The sequence below is a fragment of the Penicillium antarcticum genome, assembly GCF_028974205.1.
Source record: "Penicillium antarcticum strain IBT 31339 chromosome Unknown utg000009l_segment0_segment0, whole genome shotgun sequence".
In the NCBI taxonomy this organism is placed as follows: domain Eukaryota; kingdom Fungi; phylum Ascomycota; class Eurotiomycetes; order Eurotiales; family Aspergillaceae; genus Penicillium; species Penicillium antarcticum.
In genome coordinates, this window is record NW_026695307.1 from 5,419,812 (window position 1) to 5,442,357 (window position 22,546).

The window sequence follows — 22,546 nt, forward strand, 5'->3', positions numbered from 1 at the left end:
CTCCCCCTCACATCCGAAGACATGAAAGGTCCAGTATAAGGGAGTTGGAAGACATCAGATCGACGACTGTATTGATCACACTGCTGTACGGCTTGGGTGCAGCCCGAGAGGCGGCTCTCACAAGGAGATCATTGAATGGATTGACTAGGTGTCATCATAAAAGGTGAGGGTATTGTGCAATGGAAGTGCGACGATAATGTACCTTTTGAATGGAGAGGAAGGTTAATGATGCACAGTGCAAGTTACAGGACCTAGACTTTTTGACTTGTCAGTGATCTTGTCAAAGGAGAAAGACTGTAAGGCAATAATGAGAAGGCTCAAGAAGTATCAGGTGTTTTTGGTAAGAATTTTGTTATCTTCAAAAATTTTGCAGAAGCAGAACTGAAAATGGTTTTTCATCACTTGAGAGGGTTGAAAAAAAGGAACAAAAAAAGTTCTTACCTTGTTAGTGAAAATTTTCGCGGAGCTTCCCCGGACACTTGACAGCGACCAATGAGAATTCTGAACCTGTCTGAAGCTATTGTCAGTCACTGATGCACAAACAGAGTAGTAATAACAATAGAACGTTGTTGTCTTTGTCAGATGGTAGTGCATGTTGTTCTTGGCCCATTTTTCGTCGCCGAACAGGAGGTTGGATCTCTCTCGTCATATAGACAGTGCAGTGGAGGGGTATGATGATACTCACGTTTATAATGTTAGTAAAGCATAGATAATCAAGCATCAGCGAAGATGCTATTCAATTCCCTCGACATTAGAAGGACTCTGGTAAACAGAGATGTGTGGAAGAAAGAAAAGAGAGACGAGCAGAAAAGTCAAGAAAAACCACAGACGCTAGGCGGTGGGGCCGACAAACCATGCAAACTCCAAGATTTCCGTTTCTGGGACTTCAACCATCGCGACTCTCGACAGCTTCAGCTTTACGCTAATTCACGCTTAATGGCCGACAGAAGACGTATCAATGGCCCACCAGGTGGTACAAGACCCCCAGTCTTTGCCTCTGTTCAGCAATCCTCCACTGGTGCCGCAGACCGTGCCCGGCGCCAGCGCCAGCCCGCCGAACTACGGAAAATCTGTATGAACACATTGAGCAGCTCCTACTTGATCGCAGCTAACGTCGTTCACAGTCTTGAAAACTGGATTGATTCCAACTGCCTCAGGTTCTTCATACCTTGAATTTGAACCCTCCGCCTCCCTCGCCGCCGCCCGCTCCAACCCCAAATCTCTGATCCCACCTTCCTCAGCTCTCAAGCTGGCCTGCACAGTCCACGGACCAAAGCCACTCCCTAGGTCTGCAGCATTCTCGCCCAACCTCGTTCTCACAACTCATGTCAAGTACGCGCCTTTCGCTGCCCGCAAGAGGAAAGGGCATATTCGCGATGCTAGCGAGCGTGATCTGGGCGTACATCTAGAGACTGCCATTCGCGGCGCAATCGTTGCTGAGCGCTGGCCCAAGAGTGGACTGGATATCACAATCACCGTTATCGAGGCAGAGGATGACCGCTGGTGGGGCGATGCTCCCAATTCGCACGACGCCTCGTGGGGAATGATGAATGTTCTTGCCGGGTGTATTACAGCTGCTTCTGCCGCAATTGCGGATGCTCGCATTGACTGCCTTGATCTTGTTTCAGGCGGTGTTGCTGCTTTGGTTGCGGATGACGAGAGCCCCTCTTCAACGGGAGCTCCACGACTCATGCTTGACATGGATCCCGCGGAGCATCAATCCATTGTGTCTGCCTGTGTAGTGGCATATATGCCTGCCCGTGACGAAATCACAGAGCTCTGGCTTAAGGGAGATAGCTCAAGGGCTGCTCTCGAGAAGGATGATGAGCGGACGGGCCATGAAGCTTTGGTGGATGGAGCTGTTGATGCAGCTCGTGGAGCGAATACTGTTCTGGCTGAGGCTGTGAAGGAATCTATGGAGAGATCTATCGCTCAGGTCTAGGATAAATGCATCACATAACGAATGAATGAAGTCTACAGACATCCAGTACATGTACCTGGGAATTACCTACGGTTGTCTATTCAATAAGTGTACTTCAACAATTTAAGACTGGTGTATTGCTAAATAAAGAGGACATTGTCCTCAGGAAAGCTCAAACACGCATAAAAGATAGCAACAAAGTTCAGGAAATGATCATAAAACAGGCTACAGAAAAGCCTGAGTCCTTTCACCTCTTGGTCACAATTTCTCCGTCCTCGCTGCCATCCTCATACTCAATATCTTCGCCTTGAGTAACTTCAGCCTCAACTTTTCCGGCGACAGCCTCATCAGACTCCTTGTCCATCTTCTCCTTCAGACGGTAGTAGCGGTTTCGAACTGCAGCGTGCTATCCATAGCGTTTCCAAATGGCCGCAATTTTGATCGAAATAAAAGATCAGATCAATAAGTTTGGTTCATCATGTATAATATGATATGAGTAGTACCTGGATGTTGGAAGTTTGAAGAATCCCCAAGAGAAAGCGCAAGGCATTTTCCCTGTGTGCTTTATCAACTTCACGGCAGAAGAGCTCGGCACTGGGCTTCTTGCCCTTGGAGGCAGTGGAGTTGGCCTCAGAAGCTATTGCAGATGCTGACTAGTTTGGTTCATTATGGCTTTCTTGGGTAGAGTCGAATGGCAGATTGAAAATGTGGAAAAGCAATTGAATGTTGAAGTGATTGAATATTGACAGAAGGAAACACGGAACGGAGCAGCCTGTTCATTTTATAGAGCTGAACCGCGATTTCACGGCTGCCAAATTTGGCCCGTTGGGATATCAACAATTCCAATGGCGTTCTCCTGCTCTCAGTCGTATCAAAAACGAGCTCGGTGTCGATCTATTGGGGACCCGTCCAACATGAGTCAAACTTTTTCCTACTGAGGGCCAATATAGGGCAAGTCTTTCGTAAAGACTTAGCAGCACTAGATCGCACCTCTCTTCTCTAGTATCTTATTGCTTCTGATGTCTTCTGTTGCGTTTTGTTGATTGCAAAGTTCAGGTATTCGACTCGACAGCTGATTGGTTGCGGACTAAGCTCATGAAGTCAATTGATCTTTAAAAGAGAGAGTCTTTCTCGGGGATAATGAATGAACTCTGCAGTCCCTTCTTTTGCATCTCTCTCGCAGCTCTCTTGCGAAATGGGAAGTCCTGGAGAGAAAAATCCTGTTATTGCCCAATTCTTTGACTGATAGTCCAAGATGTTGGTGGTTCTTTATCTTGGCGTAGCTCTGAACGGCTTTTTGCAGCTCATCATAGGCTCACTTCGGCGGTCATTACACTGGTCGCTTAGTAGTACGTAAATTGGTCAGCACATCCAATGACAGTGCAGGGCATATGATTCCTTGTTCAGGATATCTTACTTCCACTTCGAAGCAGTGGCGTATATATAAATATTTTATGGCAATTTTAGGAAGAAGATATCAATTTGGAAAGAGGTTGGCTCGAAGAGTTTACTCACACAGAGAGAGAGAGGAGCATGCGGGTTGAGAATGTGAATATTGAACTCAAAGTATAAAGTTATGTTTACATAAATTCTAGGTCTAGCTAGATAGAGGGAAGAAGGATACTAAATTTATCTAACAATGATAACGAGCTTTATAGCTCCATGGACCAATGGGCTCTGGATCTCCATGAAAGACACAATGGATTCTATACATAAAAGACAGCTACATCTGACCACTTGTTGCACAAGGTTCTATTATCATATAGCTTTAGTAGCTTAAAATAGTCCCTAACATTGGAAATCCCCCGCAATGTTGAAGTTTCTCTGTATCAAACACGACTCTTGTTGAACGGGCTTCGAGCACCTCAGAACGCAATACAATTACGCGTATCACTGCTGTCAAGCTGTATAGAAAGAAGTGCAGCCAAGAGGCGCTTATACGCACGATTCACAGGTTTAAACACCAGCTTAGGAAATATTTTAGTCACTATTATGTATAAATTGATGGGAATAACGCAGTAGGCGCATTGCTGGCCGGAATTCAGTAGCAAAGAGTAGATGATTTATGGAGAAAGCAATTCCAGTATGCAATTTTCCGTAAGACAGATAATTGTCAGCGGCATTATACGGAACGTGTAATATGCAAGTGGGGTGTCACCTATCAATAGATATTCATTCCTGTCTCATTGTTGCCTTATTGCACGAGGATCCCATGAAAAACCAAGTAGGAGCGTCAAATACATATACCGGTACTCTGTCAGCAAATATATTAGATTCTCAATCAATGATATCTCTACAGAGTCTGTGCAGTAGATTGATAGAATACTTCAGGTGTCAACTTGACTAAAGTACGTAAAGTTTTCTAGCTGTTAGTCTAAATGCCAGACAGCCAATTATGTACTTTTGCTTTCATTTCCCCCTGAGCTATTTTTGGTACACGTATGGTACACGTAGTACTTTGCACTATAAAAAGCACTCAATGGCTGTACATTAGTCTGTTCAAATGTTCTAGGAGCATTAAATAACAAAAAAAAAAAAAAAAAAGCCAAGCATGAACGGCATGCAAACAGGGGTTAGCTAAAGTTGACATTCCCGGACGGTTAAACGCCAACAATCGGCGGTGTCAGTGTGATGACGATCGGACCCATTTATCGAAATCGAATCGAAATCGGAATCGGAATCGATCGATCTCAAGAAGCGAAGGGCAAGAGTTCGTGTAAAGAACACATTGTTACATGTTCATTCTGTGTAGATTAAGGAACTGACGTTATAACATCTCACGTAACGTGACTTATGCATGTTCCTGCGTCGCACCTCAGGGTCTCACGACAACCAAGGAACCACCAAGGATTCGGGCGGATCATTTGCATTAACTTACGACTAGTGTTTCAATTTGCCCCTGAGCTTTTATCAGTTGGCCTGTTTGCGGAGTTGAACTGCTTTCCCCAAAATTGGCCTTTTCGCGTTCCTTTGTTTCTCGCTTGCCCCCTTGTCACGCTGACAGGCTCCAGTCGAAGCTACTGGAGATGATGTTGAACTCCGGACGTTCGGTTCGCGGGTTCATCCCGTTCAGCACGAGACGGCTGGACCTTTTGTCGATCACCTCGTCACACCAATGACGACTCGAGCGGAAATTGGGGGCTCCATCGTATGCCACAATTCAAGCAACAACCCACTTTTGTTGTGCTGGTCGGCATTTGAAATTCATCATTGCCATTTTGATTGGGCTGATCATGAGGTGGATGTGGCTGCTGCAAGGAAAATTATTATTGTTGCCTCCAATGAAATGAATTTGGCGATGTTGGCGTTTTCGCCTGTCAACAGAATTCCCATGTGGACCCCCCTTACCTCGGATGGGGGCCGACTATGTTAGGACTCCCAGCCTATTATGCAGCCTGAACGTGCTGCTCTGGAGAGAACGGTCTACTAGCTGCATGCTTAACTCCATTCGAATGCAGGTGTCGAACCTGTACGCACGAGACCGGTGATCATAATCGTGAAGACTCGAGGGAGTACTCGGGCCTCGAACTTTGTTCCCCGAGGCAAACTGTGAACAGAGACACGCGATGGGGTATTCTTAAACTTTTAGCGTGCGAACCGCCGCGCCTCATCGGCCACAGGTTCCGCTCGACTGTGATCATGGAGACCGGGTCACTTTCCCCTGATCCAGACACAGAAAGGTAGTAGATCTGCACGCCATCTACTGTACCAGGAAGTGACCTGCTTGGCTCATGTTGACTTTTCTGTTCCTCTTTCCCCATCTCCTTTTCACCATGAAATGTATACTTGAACCGTGTGACGGTCTTCCATTCTTTAAGTGATGCCATGACATCAAGTTGTTTCATTCTTTACGACGACTGGATCTCGTTACTCCACTGATTGTCAGCTTGACACTTTTCCTTCTTTTCCCCCAGCATCACCGCAGTGGTCTTCTATACCGAGTAACACAGCGTGTCGTTCTCCAATTGCGCACAGGTTTTGCGCTTGAGTACATTCAAAGCTTCAAGATGGCTGCCTTGAAGAAACTTTTCCTAGCTGAAAAGCACCCTCGACCGGTGACTAGCCTTGGATTCGAGGGCAGTCCGATGAGGGATCCTTACTTTCACATGACGGTTGATTCGCCTGCACGAAGCCATTTTGGCGACTTCCCGTCAAGCGCTTCGCAGTCTTTAGATGTGGCTCACCATTTTGACCAGATCGAGAAACAATTTGAAGATCTGCATGATTCTCTCCAGCGGCCCATATCTGCTGAATCAGAAATGCCGCCTTTGGGTGCCACTGATTCCACAGCCAGACCCCAGAATGGCCGTCATATCGATTTAATGGATGCTATAACTACCTCGGAACCACCCCAGACAATCCAATCAGAACCTGTCTCCCCACTTGCCGGTCCATACAATGAAGATGTCGCAGAACGGAATATGACCAGATTCCTTCGGATTCAATACAGAAATGGACTCGCAAGCTCGCGGATTCTTGCTGCACTGTACCAAGAGGATGTAGCAGACCGAAACATTGCGAAATATAGTAAAGATTCTCGCACTTTGTCGAATTTGAGCTCTCAGTCATCTCCTGCCGCACCTGGAAGAGTCCGTATCCCAGACGGTGTACGGCGCAAAGCCAGAAAGCGGGATCATGGCAAGCCAACATGGGCATCGGCGGAGAACTTACGCAGGGGAGAGGACTCTCGGGATGATGGCTCAGGCACTTCGTCTCAAGGATCATCCAGCCAAGATCTTCGACACCAAAGATCGGCACCTAGTTTGTCAGCGGACGAAGGCTTTGTGTCCCAGGAGAATGCACCACCAAGCCCTGTTCAGCGCTTGGGCGTTCCCCCTGTTTATAAGCTAGGCAAGAGATGGAGCAATACACCTCTCCCAGACAGTCCGACAATTCCCATTCCTATGGGTGATCGCGGAGGCGCCGCCGAAGCTCCCTCGGTTCCGCGATCGCCTGCTATAATTAGTCGCAGTTCATCTTCGACATCAAGATCGCATTCTTCATCACCACCACCCCCACCAGCGCCAGGCTCTAAGAAGAACGTTCGAGATCTCTCGATCAACACCAAATTGGCTTCTAAAGGACGACCAAAGATTGCACACCGTGCAATTCAGCCGCCAACCCCATCAACCGGCAGTATGAAGCGGGCTCCCAGCATCGCAGAGGTGATGAACAGTCCCCTGCCCGTGCCTAGTCCTGCCAGTCCCCCCAAGGAATCACCACGCTTCAAAGCCTCGGAATTGATGGACTTGTTCAGCAAAGCTTTCACATCAATTCCAGGCAATCACCCCACATACGAGACTCTACAAGATGCCATTGTTCGCGAGATCAACTCTCACGAGGCATTCCGGCGTGTCCCCGTACCGGCGCCAGGACCCCCATTCACACCTATATCCGAAAATGACAGATTCGCTGGCGCCAAGCACGAACCAGGTCTCCTCAGCCGCAATGCCTCAGCAAAGGGCCGACTGGCAAGCAAGGGCTCGTTCAGGAAACACAAGCGCAACTCCGAGTCTCGCCGCAGCATCTCATCCAGCGTCGGCTACGACAAAATTCGACGAAAGGTGGCCGGCTCTCCAGCCCGCCGTCGTCACACCGATGCTCCACCTCCAACCCCGGGTTTCCTGGCCGATATCAAGCCTCAAGAATCCATCGCCCCTCGACTCGTTGCCGGCGAACCAATCACCTACATGGATGTCCTACGTGCAAGCAATGACATTGCCACCTCCGCCCCTAACTCCAAGATGCCCGCTGCCTCCCGCAAGCGTGGCCGCTCAGAGTCCGCTGGTACCCTCGCTACTTTGGCTCGCACTGCGCCAGATGCACCCAGCACCCCAGGCACAATTTACTGTTTGCAAGCACATTCGACTCCATCAGCTAGTGACTCGCAAGAAGACAGTGATGACGATGATATCATCCACCTACCCAGTGTGAACATGGCTCCTCGCGTGCAGATTGAAGGCGTGGACGAGAACAACGTTCGATATGTGATTGACGCTGCCTCTGATGAAGCCCAGAAGTTCATGCACTGGCCACAGCGTACTGCGCGGGGTGTCAACCGCAATGCCTACGAGAACAGTCTCTCACCGTCGTCCCCTGCACGGATGCAGCTTCGTGGTTCTCGCTCTGTTGAGGCCTACTAATTGCCTTTAGGTCGTTCTACTCAGACGCTTTTCTTAATCTAGGGGGAACATCTGCTTTTCTCCGCATGATAATGATGCTTTCATGACTTGCGCTTTCTCTATCTCTCTCTCTCTTAACAAAAGCCTTGCAGTCTTTTCGAGCCTTTCTCTCCAGCCTCCTTGGATGTGATTTCGCTCTTCCCACACTCGAGCTTGTCGTTCCCCTTTCCTATTACTCCAACTCTCGGCCTGACACTTTTCGGCCTACAATACCCTCTCTACATTCACCCAAGTCTATCTCTCAGTCCCTGTCTATTTCCTTTTGTTCTATTACGGGCCTTGCCTGTCATCCCTTGTGGGAATATTCTAAATTCGTTCTTATCCTAATACTGCTTGCATAATCTGGTCGGAGTTTTGCCATACCATTTTTTTTATTCTTACAGCTATGTGTTATTTATCAAATATTTGAGCCACCTCACCTTCATACGTACCTGAACTACTCTCCAAAGTGCAGCATTCAACCGAGATCACTCAAATGACTTGCCATAACTATAATTGTCCTGTTATTTTAGCTTGAGGGCCGGGGGACCATGATGGTATGAGATATTTAATAGAAAAATCCTAACATTCAACTTATTTTTCTATCTCAGCTTAGGTACAACAATCGATGATACCTTCAAACGGCTGGAAGGCCGATTCTCAACTGGCTCGGCTCAGGCAAAGCCGCCTGTCGCGAGGAAGAACCCCAACTCGTGACATGCATGCCGGTGGGAACTGTCCACTTACTTTCGCCGCCGTCCAGTCCATCGCAATAAGCCATTTTTCATTCTTCTCCGCGTCTGTGCTCAAGTACGCAAACACTTTTTCGTTATTACAATCCACATCCTCAAAATCGCCGTAAACAAAAATGACCTTATGTAGCTCCCGGTGCCGGAACGCTTCTTGCCAATATTGCCGCTCTCATAGCTCGCCTGTTACCTAGAACGCAGAGGCCATTTGAGCCTCCACCTTGATGATTTTGTATTCATCGTTCACCTTCATCCAAGGCGTCACTTTAGGCACCGTGAAGCCCGCGTGTGGAGCTGCACTCCATTGCATCGGCGTGCGAGCGTGGTCTCTGGATTTCTTTTGCAGCAGCTCTCATGCTTTCTCAAGACCTTCAGATCCAGCCGGATGAAGCTGCTTCATTTCCATCCAAAAATTAAGCAATTCAACATCTTTGAGTTCGTTTCCGGATCCGAATACAGTCGGGAATTGTGCATACCGATCCCCTGTCCTTGATAATACGCTGCTAACAAGCTGAAGTATATATATCCTCGAGCGCACCACATCTCCTAAATCTAAGTATAAGTAAGTCACTGCTGGAGATCAAACTTCCTGGACGGCAAGATTGACACTCTCATAATGGTCGTGCCAGATCAAAAGGATCACATACTTTGTTGGGCCTTATCGTACATCCATTCGTGACAAGTGTGTGGCTGCATGTCAGTAGAATATGCCCCAATTCGCTTCGCTGGATGCCAAGATCAAACGCTCTGTTGGACAATGGCACACATATCCCGTTCCTGCGGTTGGTGTGGCTACAAGTCAGTGGGTATTTCTTGACTACTCCTGTCCTTGGAGAATGACGAGATGGGAATCCAGCATGCTAGGATCAAGCAACTTGAAGTTCGCTCATCAATGTCCCTGCGAGGCAGTCCGCAACAGTGAAGACCGCGTCCGAAGTCGATAGTCCATGTACTGTTTGATCATGGGGTGCTCTAGTTAGGCCTGCAATTGAGCATAGAAGTACACTCTTCTTCCTCAGTTGGCTTTTTAATTTTCTAACATGTAGGTCAGGTAACTTGGCTCGCAGGGGTAGAATTGGGAAAAATGCCCGTCTGTAGAACGTTGATTGTCTTGCTTTGTGCCTCCATGGGTAGATGTGTCGAAAGTATCTAGTCCCATCGAGTAGCAAGACTAATTCTCACTTTACTAGCTGACTGAGGCTTCTATAATGGTGGAATGGAATGAACTTGTAGTTCAAAGTAAAAAGGAATCGTTCTTCTCATATTCTCATTTCAACTACATGGCGCAACGCCTCCATAAGCCCCCAAACTGTATAAAACAAACAGACAAGGTATCAATTGGATATTCCACATCACCAGGATCTTATGCAACCAGCTTTTGTCTTTCGTTTTGACTCCCCACTTACACAGAAAACTCGATATGATTTGGAGACAGGTAAATGCAGACGATGGCAAGATGATAGATCAGCCAGCTTAGTAGGAACGGCCGAAGTTACACCACTTCTCGGCGAAACGGGTGCAGTGGGGGTTCAAGCAGCGAGTAACACCGGCCTCGATACCCTCGGGCTGATCGAAGGGAATGCACAGCGACTTAGCGCCCATGCTGGGGGCCTTGGCATCCTCGGCCTCACCAGAGTCTTCCTCGGCCTTGCGAGCAGACATTTCCTTAATCTGGTCCTCACACTCCTCAACCAGACAGAAGGGAATAACACAGATGTTCTTCTCGTTGAGTGCGGGGGTGAAATCGTCCCAGTTGGTGATCTGCTTGCGGTGGGTCTTGTACTCGTGGTCGGCACGGTTGAAGAGATCCTTCTGGATGGTCTCGAGCAGCTCGGGAACAGCGGTTGCCAACTCGGGAATAGGGATGGAGGTCTTGCCCTCCTTGCCCATGTCACGGCGGGCAGCGGTGACGAAGTGGCCGGCGGACTCGCCGGGGCCGAACTCAAGGCGCAGGGGCACTCCGCGCATCTCCCACTGGTTGAACTTCCAACCGGGAGAGTAGCTACGGAGGTCGCTCTCAGCACGGACACCGGCGGCAACGAGGACAGCGACGAGGCCGTCGACCTCAGCCGTGAGCTTCTCGCGCTCCTCTTCGGAGTGCTTGGCTGTGATACCGACAGGAACAATGATGACCTGGGTCTCTGCCACACGGGGAGGGAGAACCAGACCCTTGTCGTCACCGTGGACCATAACCATGACACCGAGGGTACGTGTCGACAAACCCCAGGAGTTCTGCCAGACGAGGAGAGGGTCCTTCTTCTCACCTTCCTTGGCAGAGGGATCTTCAACGGTGATACCGAACATCTTACTGAAGTTCTGGCCCAGACCGTGGGATGTACCACCCTGAATACCACGTCCAGTGGCAGGGATATAACCTTCGACGGTGGTAGTGTAGAGACCACCGGCAAACTTCTCCTTTTCGGTCTTTTGACCCTTGATAACGGGAACAGCGAGAAGCTCCTCGTAAATCTTGGCATACCATTCGAGAATAATCAAGACCTCTTCGCGGGCAGCAGCTTCTGTAAGGTGTGCGGTGTGACTAGCGGAATATGAATTAGCATGTTTTCTGCAATAGGTGGACCAACGCAAAAGCCGTACCCTTCTTGCCACAAGAACTCTCGTGTACGGAGGAACGGCTGGGGGTTCTTGAATTCCCAGCGGACGACGGAGTTCCACTGGTTGAGACGCAGGGGGAGATCACGGTGACTGCGAATCCACTTTGCGTAGTATGGGTACATAACGGTCTCGGAGGTAGGGCGGATGGCGATCTTCTTCTCGAGAGGGGTGGAGCCACTTATATGATGCGTTAGTGTATATAGCATCCAAGGCTTAGGTGATATCTTACGCGTGGGTAACCCAGGCGACTTCAGCGGCGAATCCCTCAATGTGGTCCTTCTCGCGTTGCAGGACATCCTCCGACACGAACAGAGGGAACGAGCAGTTCTTGACACCAATACTCTTGATCTTCTTGTTGAACCAGTTCTGAATCTCCTCCCAGATGAAGTACGAAGTGGGCTAACAAAGTAAACAGATAAGCGCAACTCTCTCCATATCTTGCTCAATATCACAGCTTACCTTGAGAATGTAGCATCCAGAGACATCGTAGAAGTCGAGCATCTGACTCTTGACTACCGTCTGCTGGTACCACTCGGGGAAGTCGGTGTCCTTCTTTGCATCAATTCCAATCAGAAGGGGACCCTCGGCCTTCTTCTTGGGAGCCTTCTTGGCCTCGGTCTTGGGAGCCTTTTCTTTCTTGTTGCCACCGGCCTTCTTCTCAGCCTTTTCAGCAGCGAGCTTTGCAAGCTTTGCGGCCTTCTTGGCGGCGTTCTTTGACTCACCCGTCTGGTTATCAGCGGGGTTGGCGGTGCGATCAGGCAGAGCCTGAGGGGCAGCAGCGCCCTCGACGGCGGGGGTATCGGTGGGGTTCTGGCTAGCCATGTTGGAAGGTCAAAACGAGTGTCTGACTAGACAAAGGAAGGAAGGCCGTAACCAGGAGTATATTGGGGGGAAGCGAAGTCGGGTGTGACTCCTCAAAGTGGGATGCGATATCGAAAATTGGCCCACCGCCTTGGCAGAACTTTTAGTGCCCACAGCAACCCCCCCGAAGCCAGACAGCTCTGCCATCGCACTCGAATAGCTCATTTTATTTCGTCTGTTATCATGGCAGGCATCTTTGAGGCACCGCGGAATGCGGACACACTCTGTGAGATCTTTACGATTGACTGTTGTTGTTTTCAATGAACTGACCAATCTCGCACACAGTCTTGGGTGGGCAGAAAATCACCGGTGCTGATGTCCGTGAGCAGACTGGTATGTCGAACTATTGATTGAATACGCTTTCTTCGGAGACGGTAGCTGACTTCCTGAAGTTCTCGCGACTCAGGCCATCGCAAATGTCATCAAGAGCTCTTTCGGTCCCTCCGGTTTGGACAAGATGATGGTGGACGACATAGGGGTATGGGAACACATCAACCCCGCAAAGCTTCGCTGCAGCTTCTAACATTTGGCAGGATGTTACCGTGACGAACGATGGCGCTACCATTCTGTCTTTGCTGGATATTGAGCACCCTGCGGGCAAGATCCTCGTTGATTTGGCCCAGCAACAGGATAAGGAGGTATGGGTCTCTGCATCCACTATTCAAACACCTGCTAATCATATTTTTTCATAGGTCGGGGATGGCACAACCTCTGTCGTTCTTATCGCCGCTGAGCTTTTGCGGAGAGGAAACGAGCTAATTAAGAACAAAATCCACCCTACGACCATCATCACAGGATTCCGGCTTGCCCTGCGCGAAGCCGTCAAGTATATGAATGAGAATGTTACGACGAAGGTGGATAATATTGGAAAGGATAGCTTGGTCAACATTGCGAAGACTTCCATGTCCTCCAAGATCATCGGTTCCGACTCTGACTTCTTTGCGAACATGTGTGTGGACGCGATGCTCCAGGTAAAGTCCGTCAACCAGAGAGGCGAGGTCAAATACCCCGTCAAGGCTGTGAACCTGCTCAAGGCCCACGGAAAGAGTGGTACCGAGTCCGTTCTCGTGAACGGATATGCTTTGAACTGCACCGTTGCTTCTCAGGCTATGACGACCCATGTGACCGACGCCAAGATCGCTTGTCTGGATATGAACCTGCAGAAGGAGCGTATGAAGCTTGGTGTTCAGATTACAGTGGAGGACCCCGACCAATTGGAGAAGATCCGCGAGCGCGAGTCTGGCATTGTTCTCGAGCGTGTTGAGATGATCCTGAAGTCCGGCGCCAATGTCGTCCTCACAACAAAGGGTATTGATGACATGGTTCTCAAGCTCTTCGTCGAGCGTGGAGCCATGGCAGTTCGTCGTTGCAAGAAGGAGGACTTGCGCCGCATCGCCAAGGCCACCGGTGCCACCCTGGTCAGCACCCTGTCTGACCTCAACGGGGATGAGAAGTTCGACGCATCAAACCTTGGAACCGCCGAGGAGGTTGTGCAAGAACGTATTTCGGACGATGAGTGCATCCTCGTCAGGGGCACCAAGGTCCACAACTCTGCTTCCATCATTCTCCGTGGTGCCAACGAATACAGTTTGGACGAGATGGAGCGCTCTGTTCACGACTCTCTCTGTGCCATCAAGCGGACTCTGGAGAGCGGAAGCATCGTTCCCGGTGGTGGAGCCGTGGAAACAGCACTTCACATCTACCTTGAGGAATTCGCAGTCACAGTGGTAAGTTCAATTGGTCGCGACTACACTTTGTTCTATATGATTTCTAATGTTTCTCAAACAGGGCTCTCGTGAGCAACTGGCTATCGGCGAGTTCGCACAGTCTCTTCTCGTCATCCCTAAGACTTTGGCAGTCAACGCAGCCAAGGACTCATCCGAGCTCGTCGCTCAGCTCCGTGTTCGCCACGCCCTGTCACAGCGTGTGCAGGACGGTGATGCCAACGAGGAGGAGAAGGCTATCGCCAAGAAGAAGACCTACCGCAACTACGGTCTGGATCTGGCCAAGGGCAGGGTTCACGACACCTTGAAAGCCGGTGTCTTGGAGCCCAGCATGAGCAAGGTCAAGCAGCTCAAGAGTGCCGTCGAGGCTTGCATAGCCATCATGCGCATTGACACTATCATCAAGCTGGACCCGGAGCAGCCAGCTGATGACGGCCACGGTCACTAAGGCCGAGCTTGTGTTGACTCCTCCAATTATCAAAAAAGGCAGTAATATGATGTGAAATAGACGATCAGCAGTAGAAATCTCATTTTCCACTGCTACTGCATATGAACAAATCTCTCAAGAGTAAATACATGAAACTGTAATTCTATAACTCCGACCTTGTTCGTATATATCACTGCCGTCTCTCAGCCATCAACCGACGATACTCCTCGACAATATTCCTCCGCTCACCTGCCAACTCCTCTCGCCGTCTCAAACTACCAACAGCAGTAGGCACATTGGCAACATCAACCTTAGCACCACCACGCACCTTAAAAATCTCACGAGGTTTAATCAACGAAGGCGGCGCAGGCGCAGTCTCAAACGGATTCTTCTTGCGCTCCTGGTCACGCTTCTTCAGCTTCGCCCAGGGATCAGGATCATCATCGCCACTATCAGGAGCACCGTCCTCCCCATCAGCATTCTTGCCCTGTTTCTTACTCTTCCGTGCCGCTGCAGCGGCAGCACGCTTTTTAGCAGCCTTGCCTCCGGCCTCAATCTCCCACTCCTTCCACTGCTGCAATTCATCCTCCATCTCAGCTTCACGCTCTTCCCGCTCCGCCTGCTCTTTCTCACGGATCTTCTTATCCTCCTCACGCCATCCAGACTGCAGGCGCAGCAGATGCTTCTCATGCTTCGTCAGCTTGTGCTGCTCATTGGTCTTAGCCTCGCCGGACTTAGTTGTCTTGGTCATTTGCGACAAGGGCATTTCGCGGTCAACTCGAGCGGAGAACTCGGCTAGCCTTTCACCCGGCAGGATCTTGGGCATTGCGTTCTTCTCCGCGGCCGGTTTGGCTTCTTCGGCCTTGGCACCTCTTGTAGGCTTTTTCTTTGACTCAGTTGTGGTCTCTGTGCCGGCGCGCTTGCGCTTCTTATTTTCGCCAGTTTCCAGTCCTGAAGGGGCTCGTCGGCCTGTTTGCTGGAATTGCATTATGCGGCGGAATGCGGCTGGGGTGTCATCTTCGGAGACGGTCTTGCGGCGGCTGCTGGGTGCTTTGTTTACGCTGGGGTTCTGGTCTTGGCCTTGATTCTTCTTGCTGTCTTGCTTGATTGGCTTGCCGTTCTTGCCAATCTTGGGCTTGTTGGCGTCACGGACTGGGAGTGCTTTGGCGATCTCCGAAGGTGGTAGGTTGAAGAGACTGGCGTGAGGACTCGTTAGACTTGGAATCTAGATTAATGGGTATAATTTATACTCACGACTTGTCAGCCTCTCCGCGTCTCTTGTGTTTGTGAGGCATTGTGGGTGTTCTTTGGGGGTTAAGTCTTGGGGTGGTATTCGCGCAACTTTTTTTCAACTTTGTAAGGTCAACCGCTCTTATCTCTTATCGCCCGCTTGTATGCTTTCTACTTCGGCACTTCACCTTGAATTTATATCTTCAGACGAAAGCGAACAAATTCAACTATAATTACGGTAATGGCTAAGTGAATTTTTTTTCCTGCTGGATTCTTCAAATATCGTCGCAAGTTTTGCCTGCCCAGAACCATGCGCTTGGCTATTTTCTACTGCGGAAATATGTAACAGTACTCAAACATTTTCGATACATAGAAAACTAATCAATTCAGTAGTCAACTAAGAGTATAATTAAAATTCCGAGAGGGTGCAGACCAGAATAAAAACGGGTATGCTGCGCTAGAATCGAGATGCCCTCCCAAGCGCCAGGGAAATGCCCAACAGTGAAAAAACCATCCAAACGCCATGAATGCTGAGAGTACAAAATCACAAAACAAGCAGGATGAATCAGTCGTCTTTGTCGTTGTAAGAGTCTTTCATATCAGCCCAACCACACTGCCAGCGCTTGCCCTCGGATTCACCGCCGTTTCGAAGCTCACGAGCCTCAGGTCCTTCACGCCAGCAGCGAGCAGTGTAGTCGTCACTCACAGTAATAAGTTCACCAGATTGAGTCCATGACATGCCGGTGACTTCCTTCTGGTGGCCTTCAATAAGAGGGGTACCGGATTGGTGGATCGGAATGGTGTCTTCAAGACGCCCAGACAAGCCGATTCCGGAGTTCGTGCGGCGGAGGCCAGAGCGGGTGGTAAAGAGAGACGTCCGGGTTGGCGGACTTTCGGGGGTGTTTGCACAGGGGGATTGAAGTATCGTTCATCGGTGGGGAATAGAATTGGACAGAAGTCACTGCTTCCAGTGGCTAGTATCTCCGGGTGATCGGCAGTCGCTTTGCGGACGGCCAGCTTCACGTAGAAGGTAGAGACCTGGAGACGAGGGTGACGGAACCCGTATAGAGGACCAAGGCCATCCTTGTCAGAGCCTCCAGTCCGACGTGGGCGGTTGTTATTGACCGAAAGTTCAGGAGCGTTTCCGAGGATCAAGTGCGAGGTTGAGTACGTGTATACCGTGTTGTCTCGGCAAAGAGTATACAGCCGTGCACCATCACCGCCAAATGCCATGGAAGTAAGACCGAAGCGTCGATATTTAACGTGGCTTTCCGGTTCCTGTGTTGTAGATAGCGGAATCACAGGTCGACCACGGCGGTTATTATGTGCGGTTCGCAAATCCCATAATCTCACACTTGCACTGGCCTCGGAGGCTGTAACGAAAAGATTTTCACGTCCAGGAGCCAGGAAAGCGAGCGAGGTCACGGTGATGTCGGTCCGGCCAAAGGGCGGTACTTCATTTTTGTCCATTGCAGGTTTCTGAAAAGTTGTGTAGGCATGGGCCCCTCCAATGGTGTTGAGAACATGCGGGTATAGCATTTTTGGCGGTGCGGTAGTCGAGGGGTTCTCGGCTTCGGACAGAGAGCATTGGACTTGCAATGCAGGTCGTTCAAACCCTTTGCAACGAAGATCCCAAATGTTGACATTTCCGTCTCGACTGCATGTAGCAAGAACTTTGTTGTTGGAGGCTGGTTGGAATTGGATGCGCTTGACGGACGAAGAGTGATTCGATAGGCAATGGATGGGTCGTTGTGTTGTCATATCGATAATAAGAGACGTTTGGTCGCCTGATGCCGTGGCCAGTAGCATGTCATCAGATGAGAATTCGAGATCCATGATCGAGTTCATGTGCGGACGGAAACCGAGATATGCATCAGTGAAGCCGGCGTCTTCGTCAATTGAGGAGTCTAGTAGTCGAATGCCACCCTCTTCGTCGCCAACCGCGACGAGCGAGTTTGCTGCCCTTGGGTTAGATGTTGGTTGCAGTCAGAGCCTGTGTGACTTACTGTTGCATGAAGCATTGCAGAAGGGCAAGGCCAGTCCGTCTGATGCATAGCTAGAACATGTGTGACGGTCTTGGCTTTGAGAATAAAAGTCGGACGTAAGATCTTGCCATCCTACATAGAATCGTTAGGAACGAGCAGACAAGGTATGTGGTGAATACCAACCAGCGCCATAGTTGGATCGCAGAGTCGTCCTGTTTGCTCTAGAGCCCATCACAGTTCGCATGAACAATGCGCCAGAGGCTTGCAATGCCTTCGACCGACGCACAGGAGCCACCGGTTTGGATTGTTTTGGTGGACTCGGCAGAGTAGCTTCCCTATGGCGGAGATTGATATCTCGAATTGTCATATCATTTTCCACTTCGCCTGTCGGTGACCGGACACGAACTCTCTTCAGCGGCGAGGATTGTAGAGGGGAAATGGCAGAAGAGAACGAGTTTTTCCGCTTCCTGCTCGGAGTACGAATGAAGTCTTCCGGTAAGCCATCGTGGGGGCTTCTGGTGCTACCAGCCTTGGAAGTTCTCGAGAATGCTGGGCCCAGGCGGTTGACGGCAGGCGAAGTTAGAGCCCGTAAGGCCTGACGACTGGTAGACGGAGTAGTCGAATTATCTGCGATAGGCAGGAGAGAGCGTGGGGTAAAGAATCGGCGGAATGATCGAGGTGTGACCGTCGGTGGCTTTCTGGCTCTGCGGCGGCCACCAGCATCGGAGGAAATAGACGGAGGGGACGAGGGCGGCTCTGGGGGAGGCAGGACTGGCTCTGAATAGGGCACCTCCGGTAAATCGAAGAGGCCCATTGTGTGACGAAAAGAAGAAAGAAGACGAAAAACTACAAGTGCATGGGGCGGCTAAGGGGATGAATCGGGGAAGATTGGATCTTTTCGTGTCGCGACGTGACGCGATCGTGTCAAGGCATTTCACCCCTCCAATCCAGACCCCTTCACCATTGATCCCACATTAATTTCGTATTTTATAATGACTTTATTTCATAGTAATCTTGTACTGGGTATTCCTTTCTCCCGAGGCCTTTTTCTCTGTCTTCAAGAATTACCATAGCGGGGTGGGGGCGGATTCTAGCCCGTTTTTGCTGTCAACAATCGCAATTCCAGCTACTCAATCGACCATGCTCGCTGTGGTTTGCATGCTTGATGTGAAAATACAATTTAGAGTGCTCTTAGGGTATTGTAGACCCGTCAATTCTCAATATATGCTCCAGGGAAGAGATTACCAAGCTTCAGCGCGGTTATATAGAGTTGTTTATATTTGAAGTATAGAGCTCCCAGAAAAGGCGATTTCTCAACATGTGTTGAATAAATATATATTCGCGACCGAAGTCTTCATAACGAATAATAATTTTCTGTGACACATTATCAGAAATATTACAGTGTGTTCATTAAGCAAGTCATTGGTTTAGCGGATTTTATAGCCCCGTTGATATAATGGATCGCCCTTGTCTTTGACGCAGACAAAGGTTATTGAAGGGACCATAGTTCGGACAGTAATACTGGACCCTAGTCATTCTATATAAATAGTTATCATGATCATAATTTCATTCATGGTCAAGCTTCCATCTTCAAGCTTCCATCTTCAAGCTTCCATCTTCAAGCTTCCAACCACCGTCTCGCTACATCAACAACAGATCATACTCGGTAGTCATGCCCTCTCACGTGGCTGAGAGGGTAAATGGCATTCTGTATCTTCTGTCATGGACGCTGTTATGCTGCTGAGCACTTTTTGATGCAGACGCCGGTCCCAGCCAAGAGTCTGGTTTCAATTTTCACATAATCTTGACCTTTGTCACCCCGAACGAAAAACGAATTGCAAGCACTGTTTGGGCGACTTACTGAACCCATCGTACTCGGTAATCATACTCTTTGGCATGCCTGGCCGCGTGACTGGTTCTTATGTTCTATCAAAAGCCATATGCATGCTGCTATGACCTGTTGGATGTAGGCAACGATACCGGAGATGAGTCTATTTTCCATGGCCATCCCATACCCACTCATTTCACGCCCGAGGAAGACATAGCCTCAGCCAATACTTGGGAAGTGAATCAGAGCACCCCATATCTGTGTGCTCTCAATGCCACATTTTTTTCACAACATGATCTTCACCTACAACCGGCCGATGCGGGCATTGTCTATGCATCGGTACTGACGTTTCAAACGGCATGGAACGGGCTGTTCTCACTTCTTCGAGCGGCAAAGGATATGTCCTATAGATCTCGATATCTCCCTGGTCTAATTTGTCTCAACCTAGGGAATTTGGCTATCCGTCATGTTTCTCCTACTCCTCTCCCGACAGACCAGCAAATAACGACGTTTTTGCACAAAATCATCGAATTGATCAAGCTTGCCCCTGAGACGGAGTACAAGGCTTTATGGGAGGGTGGGCAAAATTTGTACACTCTTTACAAGAGCCTGTACTTGAAGTTCCATGGGGTGCGATTCGCACCTTTGGGGGTCGCAGGTCAGCTATTGCAATAAACGGCCTGCTCTCTGACTAGAGAGGTCTGGAGCCCTCATCACTTCACATTTGTTTCATGGCCTTCATCAGTTAGTTCTTCAGCTGTTATCAGAAATGAATCAGTGCTTAAAGGAAACCCGCCGGGCTGAACTAGCGGAAATTGCTCTTGATAACTTTCGTTGATGAAAACTCTTGCTTCTCGCCAATAGCTTGATTTTATCGGAAACATTTTTAGAAAGTCCTCAAATCCTACGGTCTCCCAAAATCCTGACTATCCCAAAATCCCTCTTACGTGAAAAAAATCCATCAACTATGCCGTCGGCGCCAATATCACTTTTAACCGCATGATATTATATGAATCCTCGCTAATCTATACATCCTTTGCGAAAGGAAGTTACCTATATCATTCTTATCAATGGTAGAACAAGCACATACGACCACAGGGTGTGGAGAACAGGGCTTCCCGTCCGCTCAGCCGTACTTAAGCCACACGCCGGTAAGTTAGTAGTTAGGTGGGTGACCACTAGCGAATCCTTACTGTTGTATGTTTTTGCTTTTGTTTTTTGTCTTTTACCCGCAGGCTGCTCTTTTCGGGATATTTAGTGTCCTACTCCTGCGTAACAGAAGACTTCATCATATTTGCTCTCTCTCATCCTCTCAGCATACAACTATCAAGCTGCAAGTCCGTTGGACTATTTACTATATATTGAAATGGGGATGGCACGATGGCAGTCTGACATAGCAGACCGGTCGATACTAACGAAGAGATCACACAACCACTCCCATGGTCTGATGTAGACGTAGAGAGCAGTCTCTGAAGGTGTAAATCGTACTCAGCCTGGTGCTATATCATGAACCAAGAAGTCTGGTGAATAACTGTAGTCATATTTGAGGTTGTTTGATCATGCTGAGATCCCCATGTAGGAGAAGGCTGCATGTCTGCTAAGGCATTTGTAATACCTCAGGCCGCTAAAACTACTGTCACGGGAATCACCACTACAATATCTTAGTTCTGCAGAGCTTTGGGCAAATGAGTAGAAGGACATCATGCTAGTACGAAAGGATGCGTGCGACGTATAGTATCGTATCAGAACATGCGGCCATGAAAATAAGCAGTGAGATAGATCTCACTCGATCTTCGAATTATCATAGTTACCCATTATCCCTCCTTACTACTCTCAATATTCCTACTCATTGTTTTCACCCACCATGCTCAACATATTCTTCCACCAAATATGCTTATCATCATTCTCCACCATCCTCTATCACCATCTACCCTCACCATATCTCCTCACAGCCTCCCTCCCAGCATCTTGCCCAGCATCTTACCTCATGTCTTCCCACGCGCTTGACCGGGATAGCAGTATGTTTTCCATGACGTAGAGACAGTGCACGTTAATAACCACTTCTATCATGCAGACAATGATCCCACCGATGAGCCCACGGAGCCCGAACCCATAGATCCTCATCCCTATGGCGAGCAAATTCAGATTTTTATCAACCCACATGGAGATCGACTGACTGCCGAAGAAGAAATATTCATTCATTTCGTGCGCCCTCTCGCCTACAGGCTCATCCTCGAAAGTGTCTTTACTTACACCCAGGAAATGCAGCAGATCGTACAGGCCTCGGAGCTCACGCACATTACCGCATGAGATCGCATGCTAGAACTCATTGAAAAAGTAGGAAAACTATGCCATGACATCTAACAGCTTCCTGGCTTCGTCTGTATCTGCTTCGAGAATGGCATGCTGAGTCATGAGCACCCTGCAGTGCTCTCAACTATCCCACAGATGGCAGCACTCTTTTCTCAAATCCAGGAGATTTCGGAAATTGCCGCTCAAACTGAGCGCATGATTCACTCGGACACTGAGTGCAACATTTTGTCGCTCTGCACTGACCTTTATGACAGCATGAGTGCAGTGCAATTTGAGCTCTTGCTTATTGCAGAGAAACTCGAGGACTGAAAGTGGAACCATAAGAAAAGATTTGGAGAAGGGCTTGGATGGATAGGATAGGATATTTGGTCTCTCTTTGCCTGTTGGGAATTGCAATGCACAGTAGGCAAATATCTACCATAGGTCATGAACCAACATTATCTTTCTAAAGAATACGTACCTGTTCTCTGGCTTTCAAGACATGTAGACCTAGTTACCTGTAAAATACAAGGTGGGTACACTTCGCTTTATTCTTGATAATACAGAGTCAATCTTTTGAAAGATTGTTAAAAGAACTTAGGCTAGTTGGGCGGTAGGTGTATCGGGTGCTAAAATCAGCGCAGTAACACATAAAACAGTAAAGCTTGGGATAAAGATGCCCCTCCAATATCTGGTATTGTACAAGAGAGGCTAGAAGTCCTTTCATTTCTCCACCTTGAAGCGATTTAGAC

General features: G+C 48.9%; 8 protein-coding genes across 8 annotated transcripts; 4 read left to right on the top strand and 4 right to left on the bottom strand.

Annotated features, from left to right (window-relative positions):
• Positions 1-936: 936 nt before the first annotated feature.
• On the top strand, positions 937-1,942 carry N7508_010397 (3' exoribonuclease family protein; the record flags this gene model as incomplete). The annotated part of the gene is made up of 2 exons (XM_058468457.1): positions 937-1,072; positions 1,125-1,942. 2 exons carry the CDS (start codon positions 937-939, stop codon positions 1,940-1,942), a joined length of 954 nt encoding a protein of 317 aa, XP_058316303.1.
• Positions 1,943-2,168: 226 nt separating this feature from the next.
• On the bottom strand, positions 2,169-2,588 carry N7508_010398 (uncharacterized protein; the record flags this gene model as incomplete). The annotated part of the gene is given in 3 exon segments (XM_058468458.1): positions 2,169-2,327; positions 2,425-2,558; positions 2,576-2,588. 3 exon segments carry the CDS (start codon positions 2,586-2,588, stop codon positions 2,169-2,171), a joined length of 306 nt encoding a protein of 101 aa, XP_058316304.1.
• Positions 2,589-5,928: 3,340 nt separating this feature from the next.
• Positions 5,929-8,064, top strand: N7508_010399 (uncharacterized protein; the record flags this gene model as incomplete). Its single annotated transcript, XM_058468459.1, has 1 exon — positions 5,929-8,064. The coding sequence occupies one exon, from the start codon at positions 5,929-5,931 to the stop codon at positions 8,062-8,064; it is 2,136 nt and encodes a 711-aa protein (XP_058316305.1).
• A 2,240-nt stretch (positions 8,065-10,304) lies between these two features.
• Positions 10,305-12,269, bottom strand: N7508_010400 (proline--tRNA ligase; the record flags this gene model as incomplete). Its single annotated transcript, XM_058468460.1, has 4 exons — positions 10,305-11,370; positions 11,430-11,624; positions 11,677-11,846; positions 11,907-12,269. 4 exons carry the CDS (start codon positions 12,267-12,269, stop codon positions 10,305-10,307), a joined length of 1,794 nt encoding a protein of 597 aa, XP_058316306.1.
• A 102-nt stretch (positions 12,270-12,371) lies between these two features.
• N7508_010401 (chaperonin-containing T-complex alpha subunit TCP1) lies at positions 12,372-14,480 on the top strand (the record flags this gene model as incomplete). Its single annotated transcript, XM_058468461.1, has 6 exons — positions 12,372-12,534; positions 12,594-12,641; positions 12,701-12,786; positions 12,842-12,946; positions 13,001-14,035; positions 14,097-14,480. 6 exons carry the CDS (start codon positions 12,372-12,374, stop codon positions 14,478-14,480), a joined length of 1,821 nt encoding a protein of 606 aa, XP_058316307.1.
• Positions 14,481-14,649: 169 nt separating this feature from the next.
• Positions 14,650-15,754, bottom strand: N7508_010402 (uncharacterized protein; the record flags this gene model as incomplete). Its single annotated transcript, XM_058468462.1, has 2 exons — positions 14,650-15,655; positions 15,714-15,754. 2 exons carry the CDS (start codon positions 15,752-15,754, stop codon positions 14,650-14,652), a joined length of 1,047 nt encoding a protein of 348 aa, XP_058316308.1.
• Positions 15,755-16,254: 500 nt separating this feature from the next.
• N7508_010403 (WD40 repeat domain-containing protein) lies at positions 16,255-18,488 on the bottom strand (the record flags this gene model as incomplete). The annotated part of the gene is made up of 4 exons (XM_058468463.1): positions 16,255-16,493; positions 16,565-17,647; positions 17,696-17,806; positions 17,858-18,488. The coding sequence occupies 4 exons, from the start codon at positions 18,486-18,488 to the stop codon at positions 16,255-16,257; spliced, it is 2,064 nt and encodes a 687-aa protein (XP_058316309.1).
• Positions 18,489-21,366: 2,878 nt separating this feature from the next.
• N7508_010404 (uncharacterized protein) lies at positions 21,367-21,812 on the top strand (the record flags this gene model as incomplete). Its single annotated transcript, XM_058468464.1, has 2 exons — positions 21,367-21,520; positions 21,577-21,812. 2 exons carry the CDS (start codon positions 21,367-21,369, stop codon positions 21,810-21,812), a joined length of 390 nt encoding a protein of 129 aa, XP_058316310.1.
• Positions 21,813-22,546: the final 734 nt, after the last annotated feature.